The 15150-nt window shown below is 39.3% G+C and overlaps 1 protein-coding gene across 2 annotated transcripts in view; it reads left to right on the forward strand.

The window, feature by feature from the left end:
• Nemf (nuclear export mediator factor) overlaps positions 1 to 15054 on the forward strand; it is a 51152-nt gene extending 36098 nt beyond the window's left edge. For both annotated transcript variants that reach the window (XM_041658628.1, XM_041658629.1), the window contains 13 exons: positions 649 to 707; positions 782 to 902; positions 2443 to 2713; positions 4530 to 4572; positions 4694 to 4743; positions 7670 to 7823; positions 9027 to 9104; positions 9586 to 9783; positions 12377 to 12409; positions 14285 to 14385; positions 14490 to 14533; positions 14615 to 14694; positions 14903 to 15054. In XM_041658628.1, coding sequence (XP_041514562.1) covers positions 649 to 707; positions 782 to 902; positions 2443 to 2713; positions 4530 to 4572; positions 4694 to 4743; positions 7670 to 7823; positions 9027 to 9104; positions 9586 to 9783; positions 12377 to 12409; positions 14285 to 14385; positions 14490 to 14533; positions 14615 to 14694; positions 14903 to 14980 — 1310 coding nt within the window. In that variant the 3' untranslated portion in view covers positions 14981 to 15054. The remainder of the gene's footprint in view (positions 1 to 648; positions 708 to 781; positions 903 to 2442; positions 2714 to 4529; positions 4573 to 4693; positions 4744 to 7669; positions 7824 to 9026; positions 9105 to 9585; positions 9784 to 12376; positions 12410 to 14284; positions 14386 to 14489; positions 14534 to 14614; positions 14695 to 14902) is intronic.
• Positions 15055 to 15150: the final 96 nt, after the last annotated feature.

Here is a 15150-nt window from a genome sequence, read left to right on the forward strand (position 1 = left end):
CAGTTATTGATGAAAATGTATTTCACATAGTTGGATTATAAGAATAAGAATAATAGCCGGGCGGTGGTGGCGCACGCCTTTAATCCCAGCACTCAGAAACAACATCAGGGAAGGGGAGGCAAAGGCAGGCAGATCTCTGTGAGTTCGAGACCAGCCTGGTCTACAGAGCTAGTTCCAGGACAGGCTTCAAAGCCACAGAGAAACCCTGTCTTGGATAACCAAAAAAAAAAAAAGAGTCTGACCTTTTTAAATAAAAAAGATTATTATGAAGCTGGGTAGTGGTGGCGCACGCCTTTAATCCCAGCACTGGGAGGCAGAGGCAGGTGGATCTCTGTGAATTTGAGGCCAGCCTGGTCTACAAGAGCTAGTTCCAGAACAGGAACCAAAAGCTATGGAGAAACCCTGTCTCAAAAATCAAAAAAAGAAAGAAAGAAAAAAGATTATTATGGTTCTGGCAAACTCAAAAGGTGGGAACAAGCATTCATACTTTTTCTTGATAACTATTCCTATATATAAAACTAAGTATTTTGAATGCTTATGTTCTAGTACAAGGTGAAAGTGGATATAATCAGTGGTATGTATTATTTTCAGACAAGAAAAAGTAGAGAAAATGATTTTTATAATATTAATGTGTATTATCTTTTATAGGAAAAAAGAATTTCCTTCCTCCGTCGTATCTAATGATGGGGTTTAGCTTCCTTTTTAAGGTACTCTTCACTTTCTTTGGGCTTACTTTATACTCTCACTGAAGCTCAGCAGTGAGGAAAAACTCTTTCTCCAGGTAGATGAGTCTTGCGTCTGGAGACATCGAGGTGAACGAAAAGTCAGAACACAGGATGAAGACATGGAAACACTGACAAGCTGCACAAGTGAACTCGTGTCAGAAGAGATGGAGCAACTAGGTAGTTGACATGTTATAATGCATTGGCTTGTGATTTGTTTGTGCTTGTTTATGTGCACATGTGTGTGGGAAGCCAGAGGACACATGGGCACTGTTGACTTTCTCTAGAAGTTGGGTTTCTTTCTGGTCTGGAGCTTGCTCATTAACAAGGCTAACTGGGCAGTGAGCTTACCCCTTATCATGGTTGTTGGGTGCGTGCCACCACGCCTGATTTGCTGTTGGTCCCCTTCCCTGATGTTGTTTCTGCAAATCTAGCTCATGTCCATGTCCTGAAAGGCAAGCACTTTACCAATGAAAATCTTCATCTTCCCAACCAGGCTTGGGGCTTTGTTTTCCTCTTGACAAGAGACTGTTGTGGAGCCTGGCTTGCCTAGAACTTGTCATATGGACCAGGCTGGCACTGAACTTCTATCAGTCCTTCTCTCTTTATCTCCTTGGTGTTAGCATTAAAGGAATTCACTATCATACCCAGCCAAGCCCTGTGATTTTTCATTCTTTAGTTTTATTCCTAAATCTTGAGAAATTGTGCCTCTTCTGTGATGACCAGAATTTCAAAAATAACCCAAAGTACTATTAATTTTCTTGAATTTTATTTCTGGAAATGCTAAATATGCTTTTTTTGTGCTAAGGATTGAAAAAAAAATATTGTAATGATAAAAATAGTTAACTAAATACATAATCAAAATACATTTGGCAAAATTTGCGTTCCTACTGGATATCTTGTAAATATATCTAACAGGTAAACTTGGATATATATGAATTAACATTTCCATTTGGGTTTAGGAGTTAGAAATGATAAGATGAATTTATATCCAGTATAGTTCCTAACATTTTGGTTCGGGCCAGTCTTTTGACTATCATCTTGACTCCGTTTTCAAATGCCAATATTATGGGTATAAGCCAGTATGCCTAACTTTGGTTGATTTTCATAATTGCTTCAAGTAGAGAGACCTACGAACCTTAGGAACATAGAGAAAGGGTACCCTGAACTACTTCTATAGTTATTCTCTCTCCTAGGGTCATTTTTTTTGAAGTCATATTGCATTGCTTAATTTAAAACTACTATGTTGTTAGATTTTGTTGATTGATACCTACCATGTCCCTGTTATAAAGTGCTATATAAATAACAATAATATTTATTATTTAATTTCATGATAATCCTTGCAAGATGGCAATTGGGTCCAGTTATTAATATTTGTATTCTTTCGATTAAGTGTGAAGTTAGTTATATCATGTTTGTTGGTTGTCATTTACAAATTAATAAAACTAGAATTTATACAGCTACTTTTATTATCTTGCCTTCTGGAGGTAGCTGTGACAGGCAACTTAGGTTTGTTACAGAAATATCAGCACTGTCCATCTGTGATAGAGTGATCTTGGAGGTCATGTAAGGACTATCCTTTTGTCAGAATAAGGCATAATACATTGTGGAGATGATCAGGAATTATTTTGTTGACCACTTGGGCAACCTAGGAATTCTTGGAATCAATCACATAGCATCAATGGAAGCTGCATACTGACTTGCCTTATGGAATTTACAGGAGGGGGTGACAGCAGTGAAGACGATAAAGAGGAATTACATGAAACTCCTATAGAAGTAGAACTTGTGACTCAGGTCGATCAAGAGGTTGCTGTTCAGAGTGGCAGAGATGAATTAAGTGAGGAATTAATACAGGAGGAAAGTTCTGAAGATGGGGAATCCAAAGAAGTCACGAAAGACGAAGAACCCATTGGTGAGATGAAGGGTGAGGAGGAAGACATCCTCGATTACCCTGACACCACCATTGACTTGTCCCACCTTCAGTCCCAGAGGTAACGGTGGAAAGAATTGAAGTTTCCTTTATAGACTGGAAATGATGTTGAGGAAACCTTATAAAACAGTAACACTAAGATTAACTTCACACTGTTCCCACCCACTCTTCATGCTGTAGTTATTACTCAGGGTTATTCTAGTCCTTTCACCCCTCCTTTGTGTCTTTATTTTTTCAGCATTTGATTGGTCTTCTGCTAGAAAGTCCCTGGATCAGAGGAGAAAAGTATATAAAGTAGCCAAAGTAGTCAGACTAGAAATAACCAGCCTCAGGACATGTTTGTTGAGTAATAGTGTTTGTTTTGCATGCTTAGAAACCTGGGGTTCAACCAGCATTGCAAAAGCAAATTATGACATTTTCAGAAAAATGGATGATCTGAATAATAAGATATTAAACAAAGTGATCTAAACTCAGAAAGAAAAAAGCTACAATCTCTGCCATATGCAGATCTTAGCCTCTGATGTGTATAGAGATGGGTCTGGTGGGGAGGAGACAAGAGGGACAAATAGATGATGAAGAGACATGGAGTGGGCGGTGCAAAGGACACAGAACGGGAAGGAGGAAAGGGACTGCAGTGAGGGGTAGCTGGGGAACTCAGGAGATGATGGGGATGAAGGCTCTACTAAAGCATTTATTTGAAAATATTGCTGTGAAGGAAGGACTGGGGAGACAACTCAAAAGAAAGTGTATTGCTTTTGTAGGGTACATGAGTTTTTTCCCTAGCGCCCCTGCTGAGCCACTCACAACTGCCTGTAACTCCAGCTCCAGGGAATCCAAGCTGTCTTCTGGCTTTCCTCCACTCGTTTGCACATACCAAAATACAGACACATATACATAATGAAATACAGATATTAAAGCAGAGCATAGTGGCGTGCACTGTTAATCTCAGCAGAGGGAGGCAGTCTGCTCTACAGAATGAGTTCCAGAACACTCAGAGAAACCTGTCTCACAAATCAGTCACTCCTTTTCTCTTCTCTTCTTTTCTCTTTTCTCTTCTCTTCTCTCCTCTCCTCTCCTCTCCTCTCCTCTCCTCTCCTCTCCTCTTCTCTCCCCCTCCCTTCCCCTCTTTTCTCTTCTCTTTTCTTAAGATAGGGTTCCTCTGTGTAGCCCTGGCTGTCCTGGAACTCACCCTGTAGACTAGGCTGGTGTTGAACTCACAGTGATCCTCCTGCCTCTGCCTCCCTCCACAGTGCTGGGACTAAAGGCGTGCACTACCACAGAGGATGATGTTTTGTTGGTTTGTTTTTGTTTAAGAATTGTTATCAGAGGGGCTGGAGAGATGGCTCAGTAGTTAAGAGCATTGCCTGCTCTTCCAAAGGTCCTGAGTTCAGTTCCCAGCAACCACATGGTGGCTCACAACCATCTGTAAAGAGGTCTGGCGCCCTCTTCTGGCCTTCAGGCATACAGACAGAATATTGTATACATAATAAATAAATAAATTAAAAAAAAAAAAAAAAAAAAAAAGAATTGTTATCAGAGTTTTTAAAGCATGGCTTAGAAGTCAGACAGACCGAAATTAAGTCTTAGGGTGTCTCTTTGGGCAAGCTACATTGTGTTAAAGCATGAATTTCTATCTTAGAAAACAGAGTATTCCCTTCACAGGGTTTTGGTGGAGATTTTAGTGCAGAGCTTCTAGCAGCAGCTGACACAGAAAAAGATTTAACACATGTCACACGAGGAATGTATATAAAAGCATGGGAATATGATTTGGATGTATTTTGTTGTATTTGAAGCTTTGTAGGACTATAAGCAGATGGGGAAATTTTAAGACCAACTAAATGGCATTCGTAGGCCAATAAATTCTTTTGTTTTCATAGGCCTCTGCAGAAACTGGCTACAAAAGAAGAATCTTCTAATGCAGTAAGCTATTTTTGAAGTTATTTTTTAAAAATTATGGTTTTTCTGGAATAAGTTCTTTTGTAATTTACTATTTGAAAAAATAATAGTAATAGTTTTATAATTCTTTGTTCTTTTTTAATAGAGTGACAGTAAATCGCAGAGCCGAAGACATTTGTCAGCCAAAGAAAGAAGGTAAAAAGGGGGTTATAAAAAACATTGACAGCTGAATAATGAGATGACTGGAAGGGTAAAACTGCCTGCTGTACAGCATGACAGAGTCACTCCCAGGCCCCGCTGTAGGAGAGAACTGACCTCCACCTGGATAGAGCACACATCATATGTCCAGAAGAATAAATAATAAATTTAAACTTTAAAATAACTTAGCTAACATGTATTTGACTATTTTGAAGATTCCTAATCACCAAAATTCTTTTGTTTCTGGTATTTTTTTGTTTTTGTTTTTCTGTGCAACCCTGACTATCCTGAACTTGCTTCTATAGACCAAGCTGGCCTGGATCTCAGAGATCCACCTGCCTCTGCCTCCTGAGTGCTGGGATTAAAGGTGTGCACCACCACCTTTGGGGGCTGGGGAGATGATGGCTCTGTTCTTCACAACAACCACATGGTGGCTTACAACCACCTATAGTAACTGGTGCCCTTTCTGGCATAAAGGTGTACATGAAGATAGAGCATTCATATACATAAAATAAGTAAATTTTAAAAAAAGAAAAGGCATGCGCCACGTCCACCTGGCCATCACCAAGATCCTTTATGTCCAATTCTAATATGTGTTTTTGTATTTAAGGCTCATTTATGATAGGTGAGATAGATAAGTAGTAAAACAAACCTTTTACTATTATGTAAACATGTATAGTGAATGTACGATATTATGGATATAAAGCACTTGAATTTTTATTTAATTTCTAACTTATTCATTTTTATTTTATGTGCCTTTATGTCTGTGTGAGGGCATCGAATCACTTGGAGCTGGATAATAGACAGTTGGGAGCTGCCATATGGGTGTTGGGAATTGAACCTGGGTCCTCTGGAAGAACAGCCAGTGCTCTTAACTGCTGAGGCATCTCTCCAGCCCCAACACTTGCTTTTTTAAAATTCATTTATAGTATACAAATTAATGAATCTACCATATTTCCATATATTTCTATACCATCCTTTGCTCTTCTTTAAAAATTTTATTTATGTATTTGTTTATTTATTTATTTATTTATTTATTATGTATACAATCTTTTGTCTCTGTGTATGTCTGCAGGCCAGAAGAGGGCACCAGACCTCATTACAGATGGTTGTGAGCCACCAATGTGGTTGCTGGGAACTGAACTCAGGATCTTTGGAAGAGCAGGCAATGCTCTTAACCACTGAGCCATCTCTCCGGCCCCCCTTTGGTCTTTTTTAATAACTTATTTTTTAAACTCTGCATTGGTGTTTTGCCTGCATGCGTGTCTGTGTAAGGGTGTTAGGTCCCCTGGAGCTGGAGTTACAGACAGTTGTAAGCTGCCATGTGGGTGCTGGGAATTGAACCTTGGTCCTCTGGAGAAGCAGTCAGTGCTCTTAACCATCTCTTCAGCTCCCACGCTTTGATCTTATTTCCATTTTCTCTCCTACCCTCTCTTGTTCTTCCCTTTTTTTCTCTTTAATTCTAGAATATTAATAAAGATAAATAGAAAATTTTTTAATTAATTGGGAAAAATTTGTACATGTCAAAAGCCTAGAGACTGGGGAGATGCTCAAGTAAGTAAAGTATTTGTCAGGTACACATAGGACTTGAGTTCCAGTTCCTAGGCCTTGTGTAGAAAGCTGAGCGCAGCAGTGAGCGCCTGTTGTCTCAGCACTATGACAAAGAAACAGGAGGTTTCTTGGGGCTTGGTCAGAAACCAAAAGAACAGGAAAGCTCCCAGTTTAGTGGGAGATCCTACCTCAAGGGGATAAGGCAGAGTTTGATGAAGCAAAACACACATCATCCTCTGGGCTCTACATGCACATACACAAGAAATATACCTTAGGCCAGGCAGTGGTGACTCACGCCTTTAATTTCAGTACTCGGGAGGCAGAGGCAGGCGGATCTCTGTGAGTTCGAGGCCAGCCTGGTCTACAAGAGCTAGTTCCAGGACAGGTTCCAAAGCTACAGAGAAACCCTGTCTTGGGGAAAAAAAAAAAGAAAGAAAAGAAATATACCTTAGATATTTTAACAGATACATGAAGGTGAAAAGAGACTTTAAGGACAATTAGCATTAAAACAAGAAAAGACAGATTGGGAAGTAAAATGTATGTGTGATATTTTGGAAAAATGATAAATAGACTTGAGAGGAAAGAAAAAGGTTTTGTATATGTTATAAAGTCATAGACGGTTAGAGTAGAAGGTAAATTTAGATTAAATATAAGAGAACCTGGAATGACTAAGGACTTGGAGATTTATTTTACAAGTGATATTAGGAGAATATTTTGGAAACTTTTGAGTGGAACTGTGACAAAGGTGAGGAAACAGGGAAGGTTATAAAGACTCAAAGGAGTCTAAGAGGCAGTGAGGACCTGGGCTAAGACAGTAGCACTGGGAATAGAAAGATGCCAAAGCAACAGAATGTACCCTTCTTCCTTAATATGTTTATGTTTGGATACATTATTTATTCTACCAGCCAATCAAGAAATGTCTTGAATGTCCAAGATATGCTAAAGCCATGCTGATAGAATACTGGCAGTCCTGATGTCTGCACATGAGGGTTGTCCGTTCAGTGAATGAATGATAGAATACTGGAAGTCCTGATGTCTGCACATGAGGGTTGTCCGTTCAGTGAATGAGTGTGTGGTTGAGGAGGGGTAAGCAAAAGCAATACTTTTGAGTCTTGATGACAGAATAAGAAATCTTTGAAAGATTTTTCAGGTCTTTTTTACCTGATAATTTGAGTCTCTTTATATACAGTGGTCTAAGTTAAAAAGGCAAACATTGTATATGTTCCCCTTCCCGTATAGACATTTTTAGGACACATTTGACATTTTTATAAACTTTTTTTTTTTTTCGAGACAGGGTTTCTCTGTGGCTTTGGAGCCTGTCCTGACATTTGACATTTTTAAAATGTGATATTACTTGGTTTTTTTCATTTAGAGAAATGAAAAAGAAAAAGCTTCCAAGTGACTCAGGGGATTTAGAAGTGATGGAAGGAAAGGAAAAAGAAAAAGAAAATGCTGTGCACACTGAAGCTAACCAGAACACAGGCAGAAATGTTGCAGCTGGACAGCCAATGAAAAGAGGACAAAAGGTAATAAATATGCTTCTGAATGACCCCTTAGTTCAGTATGGCTCGCAAGTGAAGTCGGGGCGTTCCTCTTGGTCTTGTTTAAACGTTTAAAAGTGAAATAAAAGGGGCTGGTTGCTCTTCCAAAAGACCAGATTCAATTCCAGCATTTACATGGCACTTAACAACTATCTGTCACTCCAGTTCCAGGACATCCAGCACCCTTTTCTGGCCTCTTACAAGTGGTGCACAGATATACATGCAGGCAAAATGCCCATATACATAGAGTAATTTTTAAGTAAAATAGAATATGTACATAAGTTTTTAATTCTCAGGCTGAAAGTTAGCTGGAAAGGTAAGACTGTACCTGATGAAGGTTGTACCGGGAAAGGGCTTCTACCAACACATACAAACTTCCGATGTTAAACATTGCTGAGAGATCATGAGGACTAGCATGGAGGCTGAGATGGTGGGGACACCTTCCTTCAGTGTTGTTGCACTGGGATTTGAAAGTTGGACAAGGCAGCCATTGTGATATAGGTAACATGTTCTCACTGTGGCAGACCATCTGAGGGGCATCATTTGCTTCAGACAGTGGGAAGCAGGAAACAGGAGATCTATATCCTGACAAGAGGGTTGCCAGTGTGTGTAACCACCAACCTGAGTCACCAGTGAAGTCACTTAGAGGAGTCTGCTCAGTCCTGGCCCTCCACTACTCAGGGGTCCACTGTACCTGCTGCACTGTTCCTGCACAGGGGCCCAAGAAGGAAGGCTCACAGACGGCGGGAGAAGGGCAGAGAGCCAGACTTTTAAAGCCACTTTTAATTCAAAATAAGTTGTGTTGATTTACCCTTACTTGTGTATGTGTCTTCTGTTCCACTGTGGCAGATTCCCTGAGGGATGAGGACTATGGCATACTCATCTTCCTATCCTCCGTATTGATCTTTATATTGGTTGGTGCCTTGTTCAAAAGCATATTTGGTAGAATGAAAGAGGCATTTAAAAATTACTGTTTATTGCTTTTTTTTCCTTTCTTTTTTTTTTTTTAAGTTTTTCGAGACAAGGTTTCTCTGTAGCTTTGGAGCCTGTCCTGGCACTAGCTCTTGTAGACCAGGCTGGTCTCGAACTCACAGAGATCCGCCTGCCTCTGCCTCCCAAGTGCTGGGATTAAAGGCATGCGCCACCACCGCCCGACTTATTGCTTTTTTTCAAATCTTTTGATTTCAGAGTAAAATGAAAAAAATGAAGGAAAAATACAAAGACCAGGATGAAGAAGATCGTGAACTTATTATGAAATTGCTAGCGGTGAGTAACATCTTAAATTATTTCTCTTGCTTTACAGTGAGCATCTAGGCTATGATAAACATTAAGAACCTTAACATTGTTCAAGGCCAGCCTGGTCTACAAGAGCTTGTTCCAGAATAGGCTCCAAAGCTACAGAGAAACCCTATCTCAAAAAACAAAAAAAAAAAAAAACAAGAAAATAAAATTTTTACATTATCTGGGCCAGTAAGGCAGCTCAGTGTGTAAAGGCACTTCACTTTCCACCAAGCCTGGCAACCTGAATTCAGTTCCTAGAACCCACATGTTCAAAAGAGAAAACTTTCCTACATGTCATCCTCTGAATTCCAAATGTCTATTATGGCGTGGGCATCCTACACTCATAACGTACACACAATTGTAAGGAAAAACAAAAGCTTAGATTCAAAATGTTAAAGTAAAATTATTTTAAAACCTTTGTATTAATAATAATTACATTGATTCTTTCCCCCTTATGAATTGAAAGTCTGCAGGTTCAAACAAAGAAGAAAAGGGGAAGAAAGGGAAGAAAGGAAAAGCAAAAGACGAGCCTGTGATGAAGCAGCCACAGAAGCCCAGGGGGGGACAGCGGGCTCTCGATGTTGTTAAGAAGGAGCCACCGTCCCTTCAAGTCCTGACTCAGGACATACACGACTTGGCTGTAGATGATCCACATGATGACAAGGTGAGTGTTCCCAAGTGGGGTGACCAGAGCCTGCGTGACGAGAGCCAGGGTTAGTCCCAGATAAGTCGGTCTTCATCATAGAAACAAAGCCTCAAAGATAAAATTAGTTTCACAAAAAAAAATGTGCTGCTGATAAATTGACTAGATGCCTTTGGAAAATTAGTTTGGATCTAGAAAGATGGCCTTTTGTAAAATGCTTGCCATAGGACCTGAGTTCTAGCCCCAGAACTGGTTGTAATTTATATACTTACTTACTTATGATCCCCGCACTGGGGTGGCTGTTGGCTGGGGAGCAGAGCCCACTCAGCAAGCTCCAGGGCCATGAAAAATCTTGTCTTAAAGTAGATGGTATTTCTGATGATATCCAAGATTGCCCTCTGACCTGCACAGGCACATGTACACAGGTACTCATGCACAGAGCACACACAAAGTAACAGTTTTATGGGAGAGGTTTCACATGATTCCAATGGAACTCAGTTAAAATAAGGAAATATTGGGCTTAAGTAGAAAATAAAGTTTTACTGTGTAAACTTTTCTATAGTATTATAAGCTTTCTTGTATTATATAATATTAAAAATAACTATGTTGTCAGAGGTTAGGTCTCAGTTGTAGAAGCAGGAAGAAATATTTTTTCTAGCTAAGGTACTTACTTAATGGTATTATCAAATAAATCATTTAAAAATCACAGTAAGTATATCTTTGTACTGGAGTAGGTAAAATTCTTGAAATACTGAGCTTTTAAAAATAAATCTGTATAAAGTATAGGCTGAAAGTTAACAGGTGTGGTAATCACTGTAATCCTGACTTGGCTGTTCTTACTTGGGCCACACTGTTTTAGTGAAGTGTGAGTTACCCGTTTAGTGAGATGCTTGTAGGAATTTGTCACTATTCTTTTTCCCTCTACTGAGCAGTGTTTTTAATGTTTCTAAATTTTACTTTTGTTCATGAGTTTTTCTATTATTGCCATATGTGTAGTTTTATCTGTAAACTTTAGGCCCAGAAATATCCATATCCATACGAGATATGATGGCATATAGCTAATATTCCAGCACTTCAGAAGCCAAAGCAGAAGGAAGGAGCTAAAGTATGATGGAGTGATATTTCATTTGTATTTTAATAAATGAAGTTTTCCTGAAGACCAGAATGCAAAACAGCCATACTAGTCAGCCATAGAGGCCAGGTGGTGTGGCCTTTCATCCCAGGACTAGAGAGGAGGATAAAGCAGGATGAGACAGGAACTGGCTCTTTCAGTCTGAAGATTTCATAGAGGTAAGAGCTCTCTAGTGACTGGCTGCTTTGCCTTTCTGATCTTCAGGTTGAACACCAATATTTGTCTCTGGGTTTTTATTTATCATGCTACAGTATGAGGCCAGCTTAAGATATGTAGCAAGTCAGGACAAGGGAAAAATTCCCAAGAGGTATTATTAATCTTTCATGGATATGAATTCTGGTCTAAATGCCAGTGTAGTAATATTAAGAGGTTGAGCTTTTAGGAAGTGAAGTTATGCCCTTCTGAGATTAAAGGGACCTCTCAAATGAAAACCTAGCAATCAGATGCCAGTTTTTGTTGTTACTGTTTTAAGAGTCTCATGTACTGGGCGGTGGTGGTTCACGCCTTTTGTCCCAGCACTTGGAAGGCAGAGAGGAGAATCTCAGAGTTCAAGGCCAGCCTGGTCTACAGTGTGAGTTCCAGCTAGGACTACACAGCTGTCTCAGGTAGCAGACTGGTCTTAAACTTGTTGCTGAGTCAGCTCCTCCTGCCTCAACACCTCGGGTGCTGGGATTACAAGTGTGTGCTACTGCACTCTACTAAGGGACCATTTCAAGACAAGTCTTCACAAAACCTACTGTTGCCCTGATCTTGAACTTTCAGCCTCCAGAACCATTAGGTATAAATTTATTATTTAAAAAATTGTGGACTCTGAAGCCTCTTGTTACAGCAGCCTAGTTTGTCTCTGAATAGGTATTGTCCATGTAACTTAAATACACAAAATTAAGTTTATCTCAATATTTAAAGTTTATCTTAACACTGTTGGCAAACTGGGCTGGAGAGATAGCTCAGAGGTTAAGAGCATTGCCTGCTCTTCTAAAGGTCCTGAGTTCAATTCCCAGCAACCACATGGTGGCTCACAACCATCTGTAATGAGGTCTGGTGCCCTCTTCTGGCCTGCAGGCATATACACAGAATATTGTATATATAATAAATAAATAAATATAATAAATATTTTTTTAAAAATTGTTGGCAAACTTTTTTTTGAGGTTCTTTTTGTAGGATTACTTTTCTCTACAAATATTAAACTTGTCATTTCAGGTGTCTCTACAACTTAACATGACTTCATCATATACTTTAAGTAAAAGGTTTTGTCACACAGATTAAAAAAAAACCTTATTTTTTCTTTCAATGGCAGTGCTTTCTAAAGTATTAAATATGTACACACTAATCATTCCACTTTAGAGTTTTAAGGGATCCAAGTTGTATTCTTCAGTTTTCTGTTTTGTGAGTTATAAAACAGCCTTATATCAATTATATCAATTTCTTTCTGCTTAATGCATATTGGTACAAAAGCTGAATTTAATCTTTGTTTGGACCTAGGAAGAACACGATCTGGATCAGCAGGGAAATGAGGTATGATTTGAGTGGGGTTGCTATTCCATCTCACTGTAATCTTTGCCAGAGCATCAGCTACCACTCCAAACTAAGCTAGATGATTGTGCGGATCTCAAATTATTCTACTCAGAATGTAGCCCTGCCTGGCCTGGAACTTGCTATGCATTATTGAAAGGTCTTGAATTCAAGACATCTGTCTGCTTCTGCCTCCTCAGAGCTGGGATTAAAGGTGTACCACCATACCTAGGCCTGAAAATATTCTTTATCCCTCCCCTTCCTTTGTGCCTCAAAATTATTACTATGGGGGATAATAATTTATAGTATTCTGTAAGTTAATTTAAAAGTTCAGCACCAAGCATTTTGCCCTTGTAGATAGTCCACAAATGATAACTAGTTTAAGGAGATCTGAAATTTCTCCTTAAGAACAGAGATGGTGCCGGGCGGTGGTGGCACACGCCTTTAATCCCAGCACTCGGGAGGCAGAGGCAGGCGGATCTCTGTGAGTTCGAGACCAGCCTGGTCTACAAGAGCTAGTTCCAGGACAGGCTCGAAAACCACAGAGAAACCCTGTCTCGAAAAACCAAAAAAAAAAAAAAAAGAGAACAGAGATGGCTCAACAGTTAAATTTAAAGAGCACTTGCTGCCCTCCCAGAGTACCTGAGTTCACTTCCCAGCCTCTACACGGGGCCACTCAGAACCAGCTGTAGCTTTAGGAGATTTGTTGGCCTCTTCTGGTCTCCATGGACACACATGCATGCATGCACATACACACACACAATAAACTTTTTTCTCTGACACATATTTTTAAAAAGGAAAGTAGCCTAGACTTGCTCAACTTTGGCACTGTTAGCATTTTGGAGAGCATGATCCTTTGTTGCCAGGCCTATATAACATAAGTTAACAATACACATGGCCTAAACCATTAGATGCCACTCGTTTTGTTCTGAAAGCCGAAACTATGTCTAGATATTGATGAATCTCCTGTAGCGGGAGCAAAGTCCCTGATTCAAAATCACTGGTCTAGCTGAAGTGTGGTAGCACATACCTGTACTCAGAGACAGGTGGGTAGATCTCTGAGTTTTGTCAGCCTGGTCTACAATAATGAGTTCAGAGACAGCAAGAGCTACACAATGAGACTATTTTGTCTAATGGGATAGCTCAGTCTGTCAAGTGCTTGCCATGCATGCATGAGGACCTGAACTCAATCCCCAGAACCCACATGAAAAATCAGGCAAAGCAGCATAGCATGTACCTTTGTATAATCTTGGCACTAAGGAAGTGGGAAAAAAAGGCGCTCTGGACCTTGCTGACCAATTAGGCTTGCTCAGTTTGTGAGCTGAGTTGAGTAAGAGACTTAAGTAAGTTCAAAAATAGAGGGTTCTACACAAGAAAATCACTGGTCTAGCCCACATTTTAAGTCCTGTTTCCTTGCAACAGACTTAAATTCCTTGCAGTTATTCATGCGCATCTTTTGAATCCACAATAGCTTCCCTGCAGCTTAGTTGCAGAGTCCAACTTGTCTTCCTCACCTCTCTGTCATTAAATGGTGCTTTAAAAACTGTTCCTGTTGTTGAATATTCTAGGCCAAAACTGTAAGTTGTAAAGGAAATATGTTGAAACACTACTTTTAAGTTCTTTGGAACTATAAAGCAGAGTTGAGGCACTGTTGTCGGCTTCTGTTTTTTTCAGAAAAGGCTAAACATGCATTATGTATTCAGATGTTAATTTTTAGATCTTGCCTTTGCCTTTATGATGGTGTGATTTGAACAGAGGGTCTGCATGTTAGGCAAGGGCTCTACTATTCAACACCCCACCTCCTCCAACACCTAATGTTCTTTTTTTTAAAGTTTGGCATAATTTCCTTTTCTAATTGTTTTTATTTTCCTCTTTTAGGAAAATCTATTTGATTCTTTGACAGGGCAGCCACATCCTGAAGATGTACTAATGTTTGCTATTCCAATCTGTGCCCCTTACACCACCATGACAAATTATAAGTAAGCCAGTATTATTTCATTCATAACACAATGCCTTTATGAATCTCTTTGCAATCTCCATGTAATAACTTGTGTAATGTTTTTTGGGTTTGTTTGTTTTAAAGATACAAAGTGAAACTTACTCCTGGAGTTCAGAAAAAGGGAAAAGGTAATTTAGAGTTTTAATTGTGATTTTAAAATAGTTTAAGTGACTGAACCAGAAGTACATTCTTCAGCTCTCTATTTACAGCTGCAAAGACGGCCTTGAATAGTTTCATGCATTCCAAAGAAGCAACAGCAAGAGAAAAAGACTTATTCCGCAGTGTGAAGGTAAAGTTTTCCTTCAGAACTCTGGGGACTGATGGTGTGGTCCAGATATTTTCTGTTGTCTTGATTCAGTGCTGTTTTACTAGGAGCCATAAATAAGTATAATCAGCTCAGCAAAGGTTATAATGCCTTTCTTCTGACAGTAGAATATAGAGGATCATCCTAAACATCATTTACTACATGGGATATTAAGCACTTTTCTTTTTTTTAGGACACAGATTTATCAAGAAACATTCCTGGCAAAGTGAAAGTGTCTGCACCTAATCTTCTTCATGTAAAGAGAAAATAGCTGAAATGAGTCCTGAGACACTGGGAAGAGCCAATTCTATAGCCTTTGGAAGTCACAGATGCAGACGTGTTAATAGGACTTCCACATTTACAAATGAACACATTGCCTTGCTGTATCACCAAAAGGACTTAAGATTTTTTTTCAAGTTTTATATATATATATATAAACTG

The sequence above is a fragment of the Microtus oregoni genome, unplaced genomic scaffold, assembly GCF_018167655.1.
Source record: "Microtus oregoni isolate MIOR12 unplaced genomic scaffold, Mior012 000009F_ref0000495, whole genome shotgun sequence".
Lineage (NCBI taxonomy): Eukaryota > Metazoa > Chordata > Mammalia > Rodentia > Cricetidae > Microtus > Microtus oregoni.